The sequence below is a fragment of the Anguilla rostrata genome, chromosome 17 (assembly GCF_018555375.3).
Source record: "Anguilla rostrata isolate EN2019 chromosome 17, ASM1855537v3, whole genome shotgun sequence".
Classification (NCBI taxonomy): domain Eukaryota; kingdom Metazoa; phylum Chordata; class Actinopteri; order Anguilliformes; family Anguillidae; genus Anguilla; species Anguilla rostrata.
Window position 1 is genome coordinate 25,377,456 of NC_057949.1, and position 20,497 is coordinate 25,397,952.

Below are 20,497 nucleotides of genomic sequence, written 5' to 3' on the forward strand. Positions count from 1 at the left end.
ATAATTGAGGGGGGTTACCCTCTCTCCACTTGGTCCTGCGGGTCCATCGTGTCCTGCAGAGCCCTGGGTGGGGGGGGTAAGAAGACGTTTTTTTGGTTTTTTGTTCCACCATTATGTACAGACTTTAAGGATGTGTTAAGTATCAAATACTTGATGTGTGAACAAATCAGATGAGCATCAAACAAAGCCCAAATTGACTTCACTGTTTGATAGCTAGCAAGCTACTAGTACTAGCTAGCATTAGTTAGCAACCTACTGTATGTATATAGTAGTACGGTAGTACAGTAAGTAACAATTCAAAAACTAAAACGTTAATAATATTGGTGAGCCAACAATGAAATTTTCACATTAAAAATACAGGCCACTTCTAAAGTGAACGAATGATAAATTTAAAACAATGCAACAAACAAGAAAGGAAAAGAGACAAAAAAAATAGCATCCTATGCCTGCAACATAACCAGTTAACATGACACAAGCTAGCTAGTGTCACACAAGTCAGCTACCAGTCAGTAAGGCAACTAGCTGATATCTGAGCTACCGTACTACACGCAGACACTTAAGGCTGTTTATCTGTATAGACTATCTAGTTAACAATTTTACCACGGTAGCTACAGTAACATGGTAGCTAAAGCTACAGCTTTGCATAAACCAGCATCAGTGTACTGGCGCTAGTTCCCTTACCAGTATCATGAAGTTAGCTATTTGTTGTTCACAGAGGAGAATCCACAGCAAATGTTTGTCTTCATTTGTTTTAGGGGTTTGAGGAAATGGACAAACCCGAGCCTGACCCCCTGAATCATTCTAGGCTCTTAACCTGTTCCTTTATATCAGTAAATGTTCATGGCGAATAAAAAGATAATAGATAAAAGACTGTATGTGTTATCTTGGGTGCCAAAACGCTTGAGCACAGCTCAGACGTGACTGGCGGTACAGTATGTGCAGTGGCTCTAAGTGTGAGAACGTCAGATCGATTTTCTCACCTTGGCTCCCGGTTTTCCAGTGGGTCCTCTTGCACCCCTACCTCCTCGTGCACCCTAGAGAATGACCCCAAAATACTCCTTTTACATACAACTAAGACACCAAAATACAGCCAAGTGCCCTCATACCCATACCTCAAAACTCTTATGTAAACACCCCCCAAAAAACCACACATATTTTATATAGAGCACCGGCAACAATTATGGAAACATCCATTTACAGTTTATAGTTTGACAATTAATGCAATATTTTACAACAATTTCTCATTTTGGCATAATAAATGCAATACGTAATAGGTGTAATATCAACATAAAACAAAAATGAAGAAATAATCGGCATTTGTGTTAAACTAGCAATTATCATTCCTATATGCATCAGTTTTATACCTACATAACTGAGCAGTCTGATGTATCTTACTGTCGGACATTTTACAATCAGCACGAACATGCTTTTCTTTGCCCTGTATTTTGCCTACATAAAATTATAACATTCATACAGAGTTCCCGTAATTTGTACCAGTACAGTACACATACATATATACACCTCTAAACTAGCCTTAAACACTTAAACACTGAAACACTTTAGCCTGTTCCCACTTGGTTTCATAGCTAAATTCCTGGTCCACTGTCCCATGCAGAGTCCCTACAACGCCTGCTCCCTGCTCAGGGACTGCAGTAATTTGTGTGTGCGTGAGTGACCGCACGTGGTCAGTGCTGCAGTTAAAGGGGGCGCGCTGGTCACTGACCGTGGGCCCCCTCTGACCCGCTCCTCCTGGCTGACCCCCTGGACCCTGCAGAGACACACAGACACACACACACACACACACAGTTACCATGGTGATAATGCTAGCAATAGCCTCTTTGTCTCAAATCCAAATTCAAATTCGCTCTCTCTCTCTCTCTCACACACACACACACTGTCTCTTTCTTGCAGTCTCTTTCTCTCTTAGATTCTCTCTTGCACGCGCACAAACACACACACACACACACAAACATGCACTCTCTCTCTTTCTCCACGTACCCTTTTCCCCTTTTCTCCCACCACCCCAGCAGCCCCGGGGAATCCCACAGATCCCTGCAAGAGAAAAAAAAATCACACCATCAAGACAAGCATCTAAATCAACATCCGGACAATATCATGAAAACGTCCACGTCACCATTTCAATTAATGGACGGGCTTATCTTTAGACATTAATTAACGTTGCACTTCATCAGTGACTACTTGTTTTCGTACCTTCGGTCCCTGTCGTCCCGGATACCCAGGCAAACCCGGAACACCAAGTTTACCCTTTTGCAAAAAGAGGGGGGAAAAAATACATTATGATCGCTTGCGCTTTTTTGGTTATGACATCACCATTGATGGAAAAAAAAATTGAGCACTAAATGCAAATAAGTCACCCGTGCCATTCCACTGTTAAAATATTTAACTTATTTAACTAATAAAACACTTTATAAATGCACTCATGTAAAAATAAGGGATGTAGGAGCACTTTTCTGAGGGAGCGTCATAACAAAACTGAAAACAATGGCATCCTACAGTACAGTGAAGCATCCTACTGTACAGTGAAGCATCCTACTGTACAGTGAAGCATCCTACAGTACAGTGAAGCATCCTACAGTACAGTGAAGCATCCTACTGTACAGTGAAGCATCCTACAGTACAGTGAAGCATCCTACAGTACAGTGAAGCATCCTACCGTACAGTGAAGCATCCTACTGTACGGTGAAGCATCCTACTGTACAGTGAAGCATCCTACAGTACAGTGAAGCATCCTACAGTACAGTGAAGCATCCTACTGTACAGTGAAGCATCCTACTGTACAGTGAAGCATCCTACAGTACAGTGAAGCATCCTACTGTACAGTGAAGCATCCTACTGTACAGTGAAGCATCCTACAGTACAGTGAAGCATCCTACAGTACAGTGAAGCATCCTACTGTACAGTGAAGCATCCTACTGTACAGTGAAGCATCCTACCGTATGGTGAAGCATCCTACCGTACGGTGAAGCACGCATTATAATGCAGATTGACGGATTAATAAACAGAGCTAGATGCAGTTTAACTTGCCCACTGACTGGCAGACGGCTGCTCCCCCCCTTCAGTGTTCCCCTCAGTGATGCCGTGACTTTTACCACAGGGCTAGAATAACTCGCCTGCTTTGAACTCACAGTCAAATCAGTGCGTCCATCTATCCAGCTCTGCTCTCGGTCAATAGGTTTCAGTTTCTATGTACTCAACATTCCTTGTGACTAATCAACTTTCATTTTCAGCTTTTTGCTTTTCAGAACGCAGGACACGTAGTGATTTCCAGTATTACGCAGTTTTTTTTTTTTCTCTCCAGAAAGCCGATACAGTGCCATAATGAGATTTGTTTGATTATTTCTTATTAACTTAGCAAAAGAAAAAAAAAACTGGTGCCTGCATTCTAATTCCATTATTATTATTACAAATGCCGACTTTGGCAAGGCGGACTACGCACGCACACACATACACACACACACACACACACACACACACACACACACGCACCTTCTCTCCTGCAGTGCCAAGTGGACCTGATTCTCCGAGGGGCCCCGATTGGCCCTTCAGTCCCTCTGGTCCATCCTCACCACGAACCCCTGTGGGTCCGTTATCACCCTGCACACAGACAGACAGACAGAGGGACAGAGGGACGGACAGACAGACAGACAGAGGGACAGAGGGACAGACAGACAGACAGACAGACAGACAGACAGACAGACAGACAGAGGGACACAGACAGAAGGCCAAAGGCATTAAAGACAAATGGAGAGGAACATGGTTTGTTTTTTGCACATGTGATGTTTCCAGGTGTGAATCTGTGCGACCATAGCCATTACATGGTCTCAGATAATAAACTGTGACATCATAGTTTCTTAACAGATCATTATGATGCCACAGATGGTCTTACAGGGTCACTGTGATGTCACAGACAGCCTCTCACACAGTCAGAGTTATGCCATAGACGGTCTATTACGTAGCTTCTGATGTCAGACTGTGATGTCACAGACTGTGATGTCTCTTACCCGATCTCCCTTGATGCCCATGTCCCCTTTGGAGCCAGGGAAGCCATCTTCACCCTGCAGGCAACACAGTCTGTGTTAAACAGCCCTGACAGAGCACGTCCTGTGTCACAGCTCTGACACAGTGCACTGCGCAGCCATTCAATGCAGCGAGCTCACCTCTGTCACACACACCGAGGACAGTACCGCTCATCCTTACCCACAGTGAGGCAATGGTGGTGCCAGGACCGCTAACTACAGTACGGTAATGACGCTAGCCGAGCTGCTCAGTGTTGCATGCAGTACGGTTGCCGGCAGGGCTGTTCAGTGCTTCATACCTTCTCTCCTTTGCTCCCCTTCAAGCCTCTGACCCCATCTGCTCCCTGAAGACAAAACAAGATGAGCACAGACCAACTCACAGTACTGACTCACTCAGTGTCAGAGCACAGACCCACTCACAGTACTGACTCACTCAGTGTCAGAGCACAGACCAACTCACAGTACTGACTCACTCAGTGTCAGAGCACAGACCAACTCACAGTACTGACTCATTCCCACTCACAGCACTGACTCACTCAGTGTCAGAGCACAGACACACTCACAGTACTGACTCATTCCCACTCACAGCACTGACTCACTCAGTGTCAGAGCACAGACCCACTCACAGTACTGACTCATTCCCACTGACAGCACTGACCCACTCACACACAGCACTAAGCCATTCATGTTCACAGCACAGACCCTCTGTCAGCACTGACTCACTCAACGTCAGAGCACAGCCCCACTGACAGTACTGACTCATTCCCACTGACAGCACTGACCCACTCACAGTACTGACTCATTACCACTGACAGCACTGACCCACTCACAGTACTGACTCATTCCCACTGACAGCACTGACCCACTCACACACAGCACTAAGCCATTCATGTTCACAGCACAGACCCACTCACAGTACCGACTCACTCAACGTCAGAGCACAGACAAACCCACAGTACTGACTCATTCCCACTGACAGCACAGCCCCACTCACAGCACTGACACTGTGGGAGTACAGACAGCTAAAGCACGAACGAGCGGCTTAACCTCAGAACACAGCTGATAGGCCAGGAATGACGGCCCTCTAGAACCATTCTGACCCGCTCGACCACAAAGAATGCCAGATGCGTTCCGTTCTTTTTAAAAGTTCTATTTCCGTCGCGCGTTCATCTTTCTATCTTCTCTGCAGACACAGAGTTTTTCATGGTTGTCAATCACACGGCTAGTTACTATTCAATCCCTCTCTGATGTGACTACCGCCTTGACAGAGTAACTGAGTGTGCGTGTGTGTGTGTGTGTGTGTGTGAGTGCACGTGTGCGTGATCTTCTGTTTTGTCATGTGTCGTACCTTCACACCACGTGATCCAGGGTATCCAATGGGTCCCTGAGCTCCTGGGAGACCCTGAAAAGAGGAGGACCTTCAGTACCAATTAGATAAAAGCTAAAAAAAAAAAAATTCACTAATGACAAGAAGCCATTCAGCCCATCTATGCTTATAATGTTGCCCACTGTCCAAAGGGTGTTCTTCAGCACAGGTGAGTCTGTGTCCCGACTTACCTTATTATTCTACCTTAGCTTTCTATCTCAAACCCACTTATACCATAACTAGACTCTAACTAGCCTAGTTATGGCACATAACATAGCTACACTGTAGCTACAACCAAGCACATATATATCTATAAGCACTGTCAAGCACACAGGTTCTGCAAATACAGCCAAGCGACAGCAAAACACTGGAAATGCATCTGCAGTCAGGGTGTGTGGTCATTGGCTGAGACATGGGGTCATAGTTCACAAGCGGTGACCGTGGAGCCACATCTCGCTCAGTAAACTCACCTGCAGCCCCTTCTCTCCTGGAGGTCCCTCTCTTCCGGGGTGACCCTAAGGGGGGGGGGGGACAGAGGACGGTAAGCATGGCGACACCAATCAGTGACCTCGCTTCTCCAGAGAGAAAACCAAAGCACGTTATGAGAGTAGTGTACTGTACATGCAGCATATATACTGCTATACTGCTATACTGCTATACTGCTATACTGCCACGTGGTACTCACCGGAGGACCATCTATACCAGGCAGACCCTGCATGCCCGACTTTCCCTGAGGACCCTGCGGAGGAGAGAGGAAAAGAGAGCACATGAGAGAAAGAGAGGGAGACAGAGAGAGATAGAGAGAGATGTAAAGAGATAAAGAGAGGGAGACAGAGAGAGATAGAGAGAGATGTAAAGAGAGAAAGAGAGGGGGAGACAGAGAGAGATAGAGAGCGATGTAAAGAGAGAAAGAGAGGGGGAGACAGAGAGAGATAGAGAGCGATGTAAAGAGAGAAAGAGAGGGAGACAGAGAGAGATAGAGAGCGATGTAAAGAGAGAAAGAGAGGGGGAGACAGAGAGAGATAGAGAGAGATGTAAAGAGAGAAAGAGAGGGGGAGACAGAGAGAGATAGAGAGAGATGTAAAGAGGGGCAGAGATGGAGAGACAGAAGTTCAAAAGGACCGGTCAGGGAGACGCTAACATGTAGCATTCACCCTGTTTGGGGTGCCTGTCTTCCGCTCTGACAGCACAGGATCCCATTGCCTGTCACAGTGCTAAGCTGGAGGACTCTTACCTTTTCGCCAGGCAGGCCAATGGGGCCCTGAGCCCCAGGCAGACCCTGAGCAGGAAGAGAAAGACATTTATCACTGTGTGTGTGTATACAAAATGTGTATGTGCACGTGTGTGTGTGTGTGTATACAGAATGTGTATGTCCGTGTGTGTGTGTGTGTGTGTGTGTATACAGAATGTGTATGTACGTGTGTGTGTGTGTATACAGTATATTTTGTATGTGTGTATATATATGTGTGTGTGTGTGTACAATATGTAGGTGTGTGTGTATACAGTATGTGTGTGTTTGTGTGTGTATACAGGAGGCGTATGTGAATGTGTGTGTGTGTGTGTATATTGTGTGTGTTTGTGATAGATTGTTATGTTGTACCTGGTATCCAGGGTTTCCTTGCTGCCCTGGGGGTCCTGGCTCCCCAGGGGGTCCCTGTGAACAACAAAAACACATGACCGCCATCATCACATGACCCTACCGATCACATGACCTCCACCATCACATGACTCTGTAGATCATATGACCTCCACCACGACATGACCCTACAGATTACATGACCTTCACCATGACATGATCCTCCAGATCATGACCTTTCCTGTCATTGGGCGGCGCAGGTCACATGACCATAATATGACCTTCACACGACCGTTACCGGAGCCCTTGTGAGTGGAGCCTTCTGTTTACACTACGCCTCTAATAAACCCCTTCAGAAGCAGGACACAGCCTCTGTATCAAGCTGCCACATCTGAATCATTTCAATCAGTTGATAGATTAAGCAGAGTAAGTTCTACTAATGATGTAAAAATTGCACAAACATTCGCGGAGCTGTGCTCACAGCTACGGACACAAATGTGTGCATTGTAATCAGTTGCATTCACAACAACGCCACAACAGCACATGTACATGTTTACCAATAACAGAAGAGGACATTGCTGTATCATCCAGGGATAATTATTTATAAAATATTAAGAGAAAACAAACACTAAATCAGAAAATCCCATTTTACCCTGCAAGGAAATGGTGCATTACAAAATGCTACTTGCAAAGAAAGCAACAGCATTCATTATTCCCTGTGGTTGACAATCCTTATTAATATTAATGAGCTGTTTCACAGCGCTGTTAGCAAAGGGCAAGTGCCACTTCTGGTGGGAAAGTTGAAGCCACATTATGCGGCTATTAAACTTACACCTTGTCCTTTGGTCTCAGCTTACATTCTGTAATGAGTTCACAGTGTCCTCAGAACACCGTCCAAGAGGACAGGGCTGCTTTCATTCAAACATGCTTTTTCTCCGTTTGACAGAAGATCTATAACACCATAAAACCACAACACTATCAGATAACGCGATAATCATTTGGGCTGTATAGAACTCATGACTGGACTTCGTCTATAATACATAACATCTATTATAATTACAGCTTAATCATATATAATTATAATAATATATAATTACCTATTGCTACGGTGAGCATTGTTGGGCCGAATGCCATCATGTTACGTTATGCTAAGACATTATTCGACTAGAGATGCTACAGGGACACACAGTGGATTTGAGGTGAATTACAGGTAAGATCCCAGGTCCCGAAACACACGTCCGCTCTCATGAAGAAGGTCACCAAAACAGGGCCCGGTTTTTACAGCATCTCAGTGCTATTTCAGCTCAATACCGAGCCAGTGACGCGCATTCACCCGTTCACAGAATTCACTCAGAACAGGTTTTTTTTTTTGCTGCAGTAGAAGCTGTTTGTAAGCACGGCAGCATCTGCCCACTCACCAAGTTTCCCTTTGACCCTTGAACCCCATCCACACCGCGAATGCCCTGCAGGAGAGAAGTGGGGTCAGGGGTCATTTTAATTTGTGGCTAAGGCGATTGGCTCTGAGGCTGAACAGGTACTGTATGATGTACCAGTGTACACAATAATGCATCCAAGCCAATTTGTATCACAGCACACTAAAACATACACACACACACTCACACACAAGCACAAACACATGCACACACCCATGCGCGCACACACACATACACACACACACAGATGCACACACACCCACAAACACCCCACACACACACACACATACACACACAGGCACACACACATGCACACATGCACGCACGCACGCGCACACACACCCACTCAGGCATTCACAGATACAGAGACACACAGACTACCGGATCAGGGAGAGACTTACAGGCTGGCCTGGAGGTCCGGGAGGTCCTCTGGGTCCCACAAGCCCTCGAGACCCCTGCAGAGTACAGAGCATTTACAGCAGCCAACAAGCGCGATAATGCAAGCGTGTGTGTGTGTGTGTGTGTGTGTGTGTGGGTATCTGCACGTGTGTGTGTGTGTGTGTGTGTATCTGCACGTGTGTGTTTGTGTGTGTGCATGTATGTGTACGCATGGGTGCGTGCGTGTGTTTGTGTGCATGTGTGTGTGTGTGTGGTCGTGCATGGTGTAAAGTTGGCAGTGTCGTGTAATACTTGATACAGAACTTGTGTGCATATGTTGTTGTGTATCTGTTTGTGTGTGTGTATGTGTGTGTGTGCATGCGTGTGTGTGCATATGCGTGTGCACGTGTGTGCGTGCATGCGGTGTAAAGTCTGAGCAGTGTCCGTGTACATACTGTATGTATGTATGCATGTATACATTTGTGTGCATATGTATGTATGCGTGTATCTGTTTGTGTGTGTGTATGTGTATGTGTGTGTGTTCATGTGTGTGCATGTGTGTAGTAAAGTCTGAGCTGTGTCTGCGTATATATGTATGTGTGCGTCCATCTATGAGTGCATATGTATGTGTGTGTGTGTGTGTGTGTGTGTGTGTGTGTGTGTGTGTGTGTGTGAGAGGGTGCACGCGTGCGTGTGTGTCTGTCTGTATGGTGGCCAAGCCACCTGTTCAAAAGCCACATCTGTGATCTCAGAGGAAGTGACTGAAATGGAAATAACCCAAACCCGGGATCTCATCTCTTCTGTCCCCCCCTCCCCATGCTTCCTCTCTTCCCTGTCTCTGCTGGTTTCTCTCCTCCACTTTAATCTGTGGCCCCACTGCCCATTAGGAGCACAGAAAGCCCATTTCTCTCTTCCCAAAGAGGAAGAAGACAAATTGCTTCTGACCCCAACATCCACTGGAGAACGGAGACATATTCTCTCGAATCCATCTACAGGTTGTAGTGTGAGTGTGTGTGTGTTTGTGTGTGTGTGTGTGTGTGTGTGTGTGCACGTGTGTGCGCGTGTGTGTGCACGTGTGTGCGCGTGTGTGTACACGTGTGTGTGTGCGTGCATGAGTGTGTGTGTATGTGTATCTTTGTTGTGTGTGTTGGTGAATGAGTGAGTGTGTGTGTGTGTGTGTGTGCACGTGTGTGTGCACGTGTGTGCGCGTGTGTGTACACGTGTGTGTGTGCGTGCATGAGTGTGTGTGTATGTGTATCTTTGTTGTGTGTGTTGGTGAATGAGTGAGTGTGTGTGTGTGTGTGTGTGTGTGTGTGTGTGTGTGTGTGTGTGTGTGTGCGCGTATCTCTGCTGTGTGTGTTAGCGAATGAGTGACTATGTGTGCGTGTGTATGGTGAGCATATGTATGTGTGTGTGTGTGTGTGTTTGTGTGTGTTTGTGTGTTTGTTAAGAGTAATGTGTGCGTGGAGGTCACTCACAGGCTCTCCTGCTTGTCCTCTTGGTCCTGCAGGTCCATCGGAACCCTGATGAACAGAAACACGCCCTCTTTAACATTCTCCTCGAGCGCACCTCTTTAACACACCTGTCCTTTAGCACCCCCCCCCCCCCCCGTTAGCCGTTAGCACGTTAGCCCGTTAGCACAGCTCCTTCTGACAGCCTCTCATTCGACACGCCTCCCCTGCAGTGAGCCAGCGTCACAGACCGGCGGCCTAACTGCGCGATGAGGCACATCCAGCCCCTCATGGATGAAGCTCAGGGGTCTCATGCCACCCAGTGAGGCTGCTGGTCAGTCAGCACGGGCAGTTTGGCCCATACCAGACAGAAAACCAAGATGTGCCACTCCATAATACAATCTTTACATTATTTTTGAAAGATGGAAGTTCAATTCGTTGGAATAGCACGAAACAAATGTCTGAACAATGCTATATGTCTGAGGTGTGGTACTGGAATAAGCCTGGGATGTTCAACATAAAAATTCAGAACTTATGATCTGTAAATTATCTGTAATTTGATTTATTATAGTAGCCATATTCCATTATTATGGATTTGTCCATAACAAAGTTAGATTAATCTTCGATTAACCTTAATATTTTATATCCATTTTTCCAAAAAGAAGTATGCCTGAACACCAACATGGAGGGTCCACAGTGCAGACAGGCTGGAGCAGAACAAGATCACTTCAAGGTTCAAAGGTCAAAGGTCACCATTCAGGGTCATGGTCTCACCTTCTCCCCTGGATCTCCAAGTGGACCGTGAGGTCCCGGCTTCCCTCGCTCTCCCTGAGGAGAGAGCACTCGATCACAAAGGTACACACAGGTACAGCATTCCATTATAAAGGTACACACAGGTACAGCTTCAGCACTTTGAGGTTTTATTATGACCCCAAAAAAGGAGCACTAGACAAAGTCCAACCTCAGTAAAGGTGAATATATTGGTGCTCAGCAGCCAGGATGATGCTACGTAAAAACAAACCTTACCAGGGCAACTTAAAAAAGGGTAACCCAAATCCCTGGAGCACACAGTTTTCGTACATTTAATGAACAAAACAGGACAAGACAAGGCTGACATTTCAATGCCTACAATGTTTTCCACTGTGGTAAAAATGCCTGAGACTGAGAAAGACATTGAAGATGTCAAAGTCTGTTCAAAAAGGGCAAATATCTTCTCCGCCCACTATAGCTACTAAGCCAGCCAGCTCCTCAGGACCAACAATTGACATCACACTGGAAGCATAATTCAGTTTAGCCTGCATTTCACACTTCTCCACTAGAGGGCACTGCTATCTAAATTACCTCATACAGTCAAACAAACGATGAGAGTTTCAGAAGCATGGAGGACCTTAGGGGAAAAATGGCTTCACGCAATTTGCTATTTAAAGAAATGGGTCTATACTGGGTTTAAAGTGTATATAATCTGAGAGTGCTGGGCCTCACACAGGAAGTGATGTCAGTGGTTTGTGTTCGCTTTGCCACTTACTCTGTGTCCCTTATTCCCAGGGAGACCTGGGAGTCCATCGAAGCCTCGGTCACCCTGCCAGAGACACACAGAGGAGTGAGGAGGTGAGAGAAACACTCACATATACACACACACACACACACACACACACACACACACACGCCCCCCTGTCACCCTGCCAGAGACACACAGAGGAGTGAGGAGGTAAGAGAAACACACACACACATATGCAGCACAAACTACACACACATCACACGTGCACCCATACTTAAATGCACCAACAATACACACAATCGCCACGCTATATACATGTACAAACCAACAAAATTGTGATTTGGTGTTTGTCTTCATAATGGTGTACACAGGTGAGAGAGCTTTACCTTGCCGCCTGTCTCTCCTGGGGCTCCTCTATTACCATCCGCTCCTGAACGCCCCTGTAATACACACACACACACACACGCACGCACGCACGCACGCGCACACACACACACGCACACACACACACGTACGCACACACACGCACACACACGCACACGCACACACACGCACACACACGCACACACACCACGCAGCACACACACGCACACACGCAACACACGCACACACACGCGCACACACAAGCGGGCACACACACAAAAACACACACAAATTTGAAACAGCACCAGGTTGTAATGCACGTGACAGAGGAAACAGCAGCACGTCGACAGCAGGCACAGGCCGCGACATCAGCTGCGCGTTTTAACCACATGCAAAGACGGACGCAGACACGCACTCTCTCGGACTCTTACCCTTTTCCCCAGCTTTCCATTAAGACCTGCAGCTCCAGGCAGTCCCCTAGGACCCTGAGAAAGGGGAAGGGGGGGGGGGGGGTTGGGTGGGGGGGGGGGGGAGACTGTTGACACACTGCAAAAAAAACTACAGGAGCAGCAAGTACGTTCTTTTCTGTCACACATACAGCAAAGAGTTTTATTTAAATATAAAGCCAGACAGACAGACAGACAGACAGACGGACAGGCCTGGAGCTTTCAGACAAACGGAGCATTAGTTAGCGGGCGTGAGGCCCCTACCGCTGGACCATGCTCCCCGCTGTCCCCCTTCAGTCCCGAAGGACCAGGAAGACCCTGAAAAACAGCAAAATGAAGCAGCGCTGTCAGACGCGACATTAAATTCATAAACACACACACACACAGTCACGCACAAATTTACGGACACACAGACACAAACACACACTCAGCGCTGTTCTTCTGACCCCTGCAGGCTAACCCAGCAAGGCGTGGTTATACTGATCCAGACAGTAAGATTAAAAAGTGTAGTTACATTGAAAAAGACAGTAAGATCAAAATGTGTAATTACAATGAAAAAGCCAGTGAGATCAGAACAATGGTCGCGAGGGAACAGACAGTTAAACAGAAGGTGCAGTCAAACGGAAACAGAATGTAGATGGAATGTACTTATGCTGAATCGCAGTTAAACAGACCACAGTTAGATTTAATGTAAACAGACAGCAAGACAGCAAGTTATTGTAATGAAACGTTTGGATAGAAAGGTAGTTGTACTGAAACAGATGGAAAGATAGAGCACAATAACAGCTGTCATGAAACAATACCAAGAGAGTAACTGTAAAAAATAAAAACGAATACACTGTAGGATAGACGATGCCACTTTCAGTTCAGCAGGAAGTAAGACAGAGTATAGCTATACTGAAGGGGGTGGTTGAAAAGTGCAGTTATACTGGAAAAAAAGCATAAGATAGAGGGCATAGATATCATGAAATGGTGAACTACAGCATGATCGCATAGTTCATGAATCCTGGTAAGCGATTGGTTCAGACGGGTGAGCTCGTTGCTGTGGAAACAACAAGATTGCTTACCAGTGGTCCAGGCCGTCCTGTCAGGCCCAGTGGTCCTGGTGGCCCTTTCAACGAGAGCTGTTAAGACAGACCCCGCCAACTTGATCAGAATCAGAACCCACAACTGCATAAACCTCAGTGTTTTACTATTCCAATACAACATTCAGAATTATCCATATTCAGCACAGTAATAACACATTTATTAGAATTGTCCGTTTTTATTACAATAATCATAGAGCACTTACAATTATTACAATTCATCAGAATAATTCCAATAATAATTACGATTATCACTCATTATTATATTAGCAGTTCAGTGACTGTTTCTTATAATAATACAGGGGGCGATATTAAAAAGTAATTACAATACAACAGAAGCTAGCGTGAAAACTGCTCGCGACGAATGCACGGAACTCCACTGTGTTCACTACAGTAGTGAAAAGGAGATGAAGGTGTTTATCGTACGAATGTCCGTCACACACTGCGAGGTCACGCTGAGTTCACACAGAGGTCACCCGGACCTGACCTTGGTTTGCTGGAGTATGGCCTGGGCCTGAGCCTCCTGCGCGGAGACCACCGGACCTTTCTGCCCGTCGTTCCCATACTGGAACTGAAAGAGAGAGCGCGAGAGAGAGCATTACATTAGGGATGCCTGGAGACTCACTGGGCCTGTTTGTAATTTTTTAGAGCTCCCCCTGCTGGCCAGGACTGGCTTGTACACCCCTTCCACACCTAAGATGAAAACCTCTCTGGTCTTTGACAGCTGTAGTCTTTAAGTGTGTACACAGGCTTGCCTGTGAGTGAGTGTGTGGTGTGTGTGTGTGTGTGTGTTTGTATAGAGGGGGGCTGGCTCCAGGGGACGTTTTGATCCCACAGTCAGACAGGTAATTAACATCACAGCAGAGAGGCAGGTGCAGTGGAATCAGGTCAGCAACTTCCTCCCTCTTCACCGGCGGGAACGCTCTCCTTCCTCCAGCACAGTGCGCAGGGAACCGTGCGCCGCTCACCCTAACAACCGCCGACAGCCCGAGTCACGTGACTCGCAGCAGGGCTGAGAAAGTGCTGGAGTGAGCACCCTTACCGGTAACATCAGCATCGTGCCTGGAGGACCCGGTATCCCATCAGCCCCGGAAAGACCCGGTCGTCCCGGAGGACCCTGGGACACAGATGAAGAGACAGAGAGAGCGACAGAGAGACAGACAGAGAAAGAGAGAGAGAAAGGGGGTGAGACCTAAGTAAGCATCCTACAACTACATACCTTGGCATGCATGCTCAAGTACAACCAAAAACACAGAGAGGGAAATTCTGAGAAACAGAGCTCGATGTGGGCATGATTCCACACGAGCGCATCCCAGGGGACTGATGCTAGGTGTCCCCTTCAGAAACAGACAAAAGTCATATTAACGGCGCCAATCTAATTCTGCCAGCATAACAGCCTGTCATCGTGGCCTGCTCTGCCAGCAAACAGCACCTCCCTCTGGGGGAAGGCGGTACTACAGCAGGCTGTTCCATTACACAGGTGTTCGATAGAGATCAGTCATTTACATGCTAATGAGAGCACCCAGGGAGTACTTTACCTGCACTGTGACCATACTTCAACCGCACTGTGACTATGATTTAACCCCACTGTGGCACACATTAACCCCACTGTGACCACACATTAACCGCACTGTGACCACACATTAACCGCACTGTGACCACACATTAACCGCACTGTGACCACACATTAACCGCACTGTGACCACACATTAACCGCAGTGACCACACATTAACCGCACTGTGACCACACATTAACCGCACTGTGACCACACATTAACCGCACTGTGACCACACATTAACCGCACTGTGACCTCACATTAACCGCACTGTGACCACACATTAACCGCACTGTGACCTCACATTAACCGCACTGTGACCTCACATTAACCGCACTGTGACCTCACATTAACCGCACTGTGACCACACATTAACCGCACTGTGACCACACATTAACCGCACTGTGGCTATGATTTAACCGCATTGTGGAAACTGGAGTGGGCCACAGCAGTGTGCACATCCCAGTGCACCCACAGCGCAGACACACGTTTGTTCCTATGGTGTCATTTCCATTTAATGGGGAAAGAATGGCGTAACTGAGACACTGGGAACACGGAGAGTCTTGTGTGGCCGAGGCAGAACAGCAGAGTCTCTGTGTGACGCCTGCACAGAAGCGCAGCGGTCTGATCGACCGTGTGTCTGGTGTAAACGCTGTCCCTCGAGCATCCGTCAAACGCATCACAGAGTTCACTCTCATCTGAAGCGCCTGGCAGCGGATCCGCCGCTCTTTTCAAAAATGTTCACACACACAATCACAGCCACGCAAACGTTCGCTGCTCCTCCAGCGCAGCTCGATCTCGCCCCGCCGCCCCCGGCCTCATCAGACTGGAAGCCTTTTCTCCTAATGATGCTGCATCTTCAGAGAAAGCGGTTTTCTGATTGCGCCGGTTTTTTTTTTTTTTTTTTTTTACAGAGGGAGCTGAATCACCGGTGTTCCGGGGCGTTCTCGGTGAACAGATGGCGGTGCGGCGTGCCGATCCCCTTTGAGGGAAGCCGCGTGCAGTCACAGTGTCAATCACCCAGTGGCCACCGCCATAGTTATGAATTAGACAAAGGTCTATAGGGCCTGAGGAATTATATAGGGTGACTCTCTATAGGGTGTGATATAGGTCACTCTCTACAGGGTGTGATATAGGTCACTCTCTATCGGGTCTAATACAGGTCACTCTCTATAGGGTGTGATATAGGTCGCTCTCTATAGGGTGTGATATAGGGTGACTCTCTATAGGGTGTGATACAGGTCACTCTCTATAGGGAGTGATACAGGTCGCTCTCTATAGGGTGTGATATAGGTCGCTCTCTATAGGGTGTGATATAGGTCACTCTCTATAGGGTGTGATATAGGTCACTCTCTATAGGGTGTGATATAGGTCACTCTCTATAGGGTGTGATATAGGTCACTCTCTATAGGGTGTGATATAGGTCACTCTCTATAGGGTCTAATATAGGTCACTCTCTATAGGGTGTGATATAGGTCGCTCTCTATAGGGTGTGATATAGGTCACTCTCTATAGGGTGTGATATAGGTCACTCTCTATAGGGTGTGATATAGGTCACTCTCTATAGGGTGTGATATAGGTCACTCTCTATAGGGTGTGATATAGGTCACTCTCTATAGGGTGTGATATAGGTCACTCTCTATAGGGTGTGATATAGGTCACTCTCTATAGGGTGTGATATAGGCCTCTCTATAGGGTGTGATATAGTACCTTAGGTGTGATATAGGTCGCTCTCTATAGGGTGTGATATAGGTCGCTCTCTATAGGGTGTAATATAGGTCACTCCCTACATGGCCTGTAATCGATCACACCGTCGCTCTCACTTACCAGTTCTCCTGGGTCCCCTCGTGGCCCTGGAGGTCCGGGGGGACCAGATACACCTGGGGGCCCCTGGGGGACACAACATCCTCAGTGATCAACCACACCCACAGTCACCAGCAGCAAACAGACCCAACATCCTCAGTGATCAACCACACCCACAGTCACCAGCAGCAAATACACCCAACATCCTCAGTGATCAACCACACCCACAGTCACCAGCAGCAAATACACCCAACATCCTCAGCAAGAACCCCAACCCAATGCACCAGCAACAAATACACCCAACATCCTCAGTGATCAACCACACCCACAGTCACCAGCAGCAAATACACCCAACATCCTCAGCAAGAACCCCACCCCAATGCACCAGCAACAATGAACCCCACATACATAGGTGAGGTTACATAAGTCAGCTGGGTGTGCCTGAGCACGCAGGGACCTACCTCTGGTCCTGGGGGGCCATGGGGGCCTTCTATCAACGTGCCCTGCAGAGCACCACAGAGGAAGACATTAGTGAGAAATACACATTCACAACACGTACACCATCCACATATACCACACACCGGTCAACTACTGTGTGTAACCATGTAATAATTTGACTGTATGTGTTAATATTATTATTATTATTATTGTTGACACTGACATGAGAGGGTGTGAGTTTGACAGCAACGTGTGGTGGGTCACTGGGTGTCTGTGTGTGTGTGCATGAGTGTGTCTGTGTGTGTGTTTGAGTGTGTGTGTGTGTGTGTGTGTGTGTGTGTGTGTGTGTGGCCTCACCGGTTCAAATATAGCAGGCTCTCCCTTTTCTCCCTTCTCGGGCTGGACGTTTTTGTTCTGAAGAAGATTGGACAGAATCAAGTACAACCACACGTCAATGAGCGGTAGGAACCAAGGACACACAACACAGGACATACGTGTCTATGTTTAAAAATGTGTGTGTGTGTGAGTGAATGCGTTTGTGTGAGCGAGTGGCTGGTCTATAATGGAACAAAAAGACGTGATGCAAAGGAAGTGATGTCATAATATCATCGTTTGTGGTTGTAATTCGTTATGGAACATGCCTGCCCATCCCAGGTGTCTGCATCTTCTCTCTCCACCAATCCAAATCGATCTTCATATTCTTCATACTCTTCATACTCCTGCTCGTGGTACTCAGTGCCATTGATGTAATCTTCATACTCTATGATCTGTGCGAGACAGTAAGACGTGACATCACCACACAGCCCACAACCTCACTATACAACCCGTGACATCACCATAAAACATAAAACGCGTCATCGGTTGTACATCCTCTGACATCACTGAGCAACCTGTGAAATCCTTACGCCGACTATGACATCATTGTGCCACCTGCAACATCGCTGCACAGGGACTGACATCACTGTGTAGGCACTGACATCATGAATCAGGCCGTGATGTCATTAAAGCAGCGTGAACAGGAGCCTGGCCTTGTCCGAAGGTTGTGAGTGACGAAGCCTCAATTTGCTTCAGGGCCCGATAGGTTTATGGATTTACTGGTCGACAGATTGTGATTGGCTGAACGAATGACGTGTGCGCCGAGAGACCGGTTGATTGGCTGAGCCCGAGAGACGCTCAGTGAGCAATCGCGTTACCGTGGCGGCGGCTCACCTCGTACTCGGTGACGTTGGGGGCCACGGTTACCGTGGAGACAGAGAGGTCATCGTAAAGGTCGCTGTAGAAGTCTTCCCCAAACTCCTCCACCTCTGGCTGTTTGGGGCGGCGATCAACCTGTAGGCAAGCACGGAGTGTCACAGCAACGCCACGGCAACCGCAGCCAAGGAGACGCTGGAGCCTTGGGCAGCAGCCCGGCAGCCGGGACACATTAACCACGCACCCCTCACCAAACCAGTCTGACCTCTCTCCCAAACAGGGTTCACTCCCAACGACCAATATAGGTTGTAGGGAAACATGGTCAATAGTACTGAATGTGACCTGCCATAGTGAAATATGGGCAATAGCGCTGAATATAAGTTCACAATACTGGATATGACCAGGTGTGGTAAGATTCAGTAAACAATGGTGAAAATGGCCTAGTTCAGACTGAAGGTGAGGGGCGCAGAGATGACCTTTGAGGCTGACCCCAGGTCAGCGCAGCGCAAAACCAGCAGCGTCTCCGGATCACGCGCGGTCACATGACACAGGGTAGCGCTCTTTGTGGGTTAGGTGATTAGGCCGCAGGTGGCCGGTGTGTTATTGACGGGGACAGGTTAGACTGCGGGTTACTGACTGGTAAAGGTTATGTTGGGAGAAGCTCAGCTTTGGACAGCGGGGATGGACGAGCTGTTGCAGAGTGAGGGACGGGGAGAGCGTGCAAACAGGTCGGAGTTCAGACTCCGCCCTCTCCACCCGGCGGGGGACGGAAACATATCCAACCTGCCTCCTGCGGGTGTTTGCAGAGGTCATCAAATGCGTCTCAACTTGTCACACTGACATTATCCCAACACTAACCGCTATACTACACACAGTGCATGCAGGGACGCTCTAGAGAAATCTATGCAGGGGATTAGGTGACGATTGAAGGGGCTGTTTGGAGGGTTTGCCTTTGAGATCTCACCCCTCTGCTGGTCCTCGTTTGAGCAGTGGAGGAAACGGGGAGTGCGGATTTGAAAAGGCAAACGTACACATCACAAACACACTGCCAACACGACACACGTTTCAACATACATGTCATGCACACGGGCATGTATGTATGTATGTACGTACGGATGCATACTCCGTTCACTAGGACTAAGGGGTGTCTACTTCTAGTACTACGTCTGCAGTCTGCTCAACGGGGACTCCTGTAGGCGAGGAGGGGTGCTGCAGCGATGGTCAGTTAGAGGGTGGGATGGAATGATTCTGGAGTTAAGAAGCATTAGGGAGGTCACGTTGAACAGATGGGGGGGAGGGGGGGGGGGATCTACATCAGAGCCTCTCATTCTACCTCCACCCCAGGACTCGGGGATTCGGGCAGCACGCTGGGCACCACAGTGGGGGCCTCCTCCACGCCGAAATCGGGCTCATGGGTGGGCATCTCTTGGAGCTCCGACGTTTCCGGCAGGAGGGCGGGGCTCAGAGTCCCCGCCTCGGTTGCCAGGGGGACGTAGGGGGCGGTCTCGGGTAGTGTTGTGATGGTTGCTAACGGAGACGGCTCTGTGGAGGGCAGCACTGTGGCTAGCAAGAGGTCGGGCACTGCGGTGGACGGCCCACTGGAATTATCCTCAGGACCCAAGGACTCTTTTCTCTTTTTCCTGGACTCTTTCTTCCCCTTCCTCCCTTTGGAGGAGCCGCCATCTCGCTTCTTTTTGGATCTTTCCTTCTTGCCCTTTTTGTCTGCTTTGTGCTGAGTGTGTGTTTGGGGCTCTCCTGCCCCGTCCTGCTGCAATTCTGACCCACGGGGCTTCGAGGAGAGGGACATGGAGGAGAGAAACATCAAACAAGGAAGAGAGAGGAAACACACACACACGCGCGCGCGCACACACACACA

The 20,497-nt window shown here is 47.9% G+C and overlaps 1 protein-coding gene across 1 annotated transcript in view; it reads right to left on the minus strand.

The window, feature by feature from the left end:
• col5a3a (collagen, type V, alpha 3a) overlaps positions 1–20,182 on the minus strand; it is a 42,716-nt gene extending 22,534 nt beyond the window's left edge. The window contains exons 1-30 of the mRNA XM_064314173.1: positions 19,955–20,182; positions 18,640–18,759; positions 18,072–18,197; positions 17,788–17,844; positions 17,454–17,495; positions 17,017–17,079; positions 14,676–14,750; positions 14,121–14,204; positions 13,616–13,672; positions 12,813–12,866; positions 12,534–12,587; positions 12,126–12,179; positions 11,767–11,820; positions 11,016–11,069; positions 10,269–10,313; positions 8,814–8,867; positions 8,398–8,442; positions 7,004–7,057; positions 6,638–6,682; positions 6,089–6,142; positions 5,874–5,918; positions 5,386–5,439; positions 4,337–4,381; positions 4,023–4,076; positions 3,508–3,615; positions 2,212–2,265; positions 1,999–2,052; positions 1,724–1,768; positions 981–1,034; positions 19–63 (exon numbers count right to left, since the gene is read on the minus strand). Coding sequence (XP_064170243.1) covers positions 19–63; positions 981–1,034; positions 1,724–1,768; positions 1,999–2,052; positions 2,212–2,265; positions 3,508–3,615; positions 4,023–4,076; positions 4,337–4,381; positions 5,386–5,439; positions 5,874–5,918; positions 6,089–6,142; positions 6,638–6,682; positions 7,004–7,057; positions 8,398–8,442; positions 8,814–8,867; positions 10,269–10,313; positions 11,016–11,069; positions 11,767–11,820; positions 12,126–12,179; positions 12,534–12,587; positions 12,813–12,866; positions 13,616–13,672; positions 14,121–14,204; positions 14,676–14,750; positions 17,017–17,079; positions 17,454–17,495; positions 17,788–17,844; positions 18,072–18,197; positions 18,640–18,759; positions 19,955–20,044 — 1,839 coding nt within the window. The 5' untranslated portion in view covers positions 20,045–20,182. The remainder of the gene's footprint in view (positions 1–18; positions 64–980; positions 1,035–1,723; positions 1,769–1,998; positions 2,053–2,211; positions 2,266–3,507; positions 3,616–4,022; positions 4,077–4,336; positions 4,382–5,385; positions 5,440–5,873; positions 5,919–6,088; positions 6,143–6,637; positions 6,683–7,003; positions 7,058–8,397; positions 8,443–8,813; positions 8,868–10,268; positions 10,314–11,015; positions 11,070–11,766; positions 11,821–12,125; positions 12,180–12,533; positions 12,588–12,812; positions 12,867–13,615; positions 13,673–14,120; positions 14,205–14,675; positions 14,751–17,016; positions 17,080–17,453; positions 17,496–17,787; positions 17,845–18,071; positions 18,198–18,639; positions 18,760–19,954) is intronic.
• Positions 20,183–20,497: the final 315 nt, after the last annotated feature.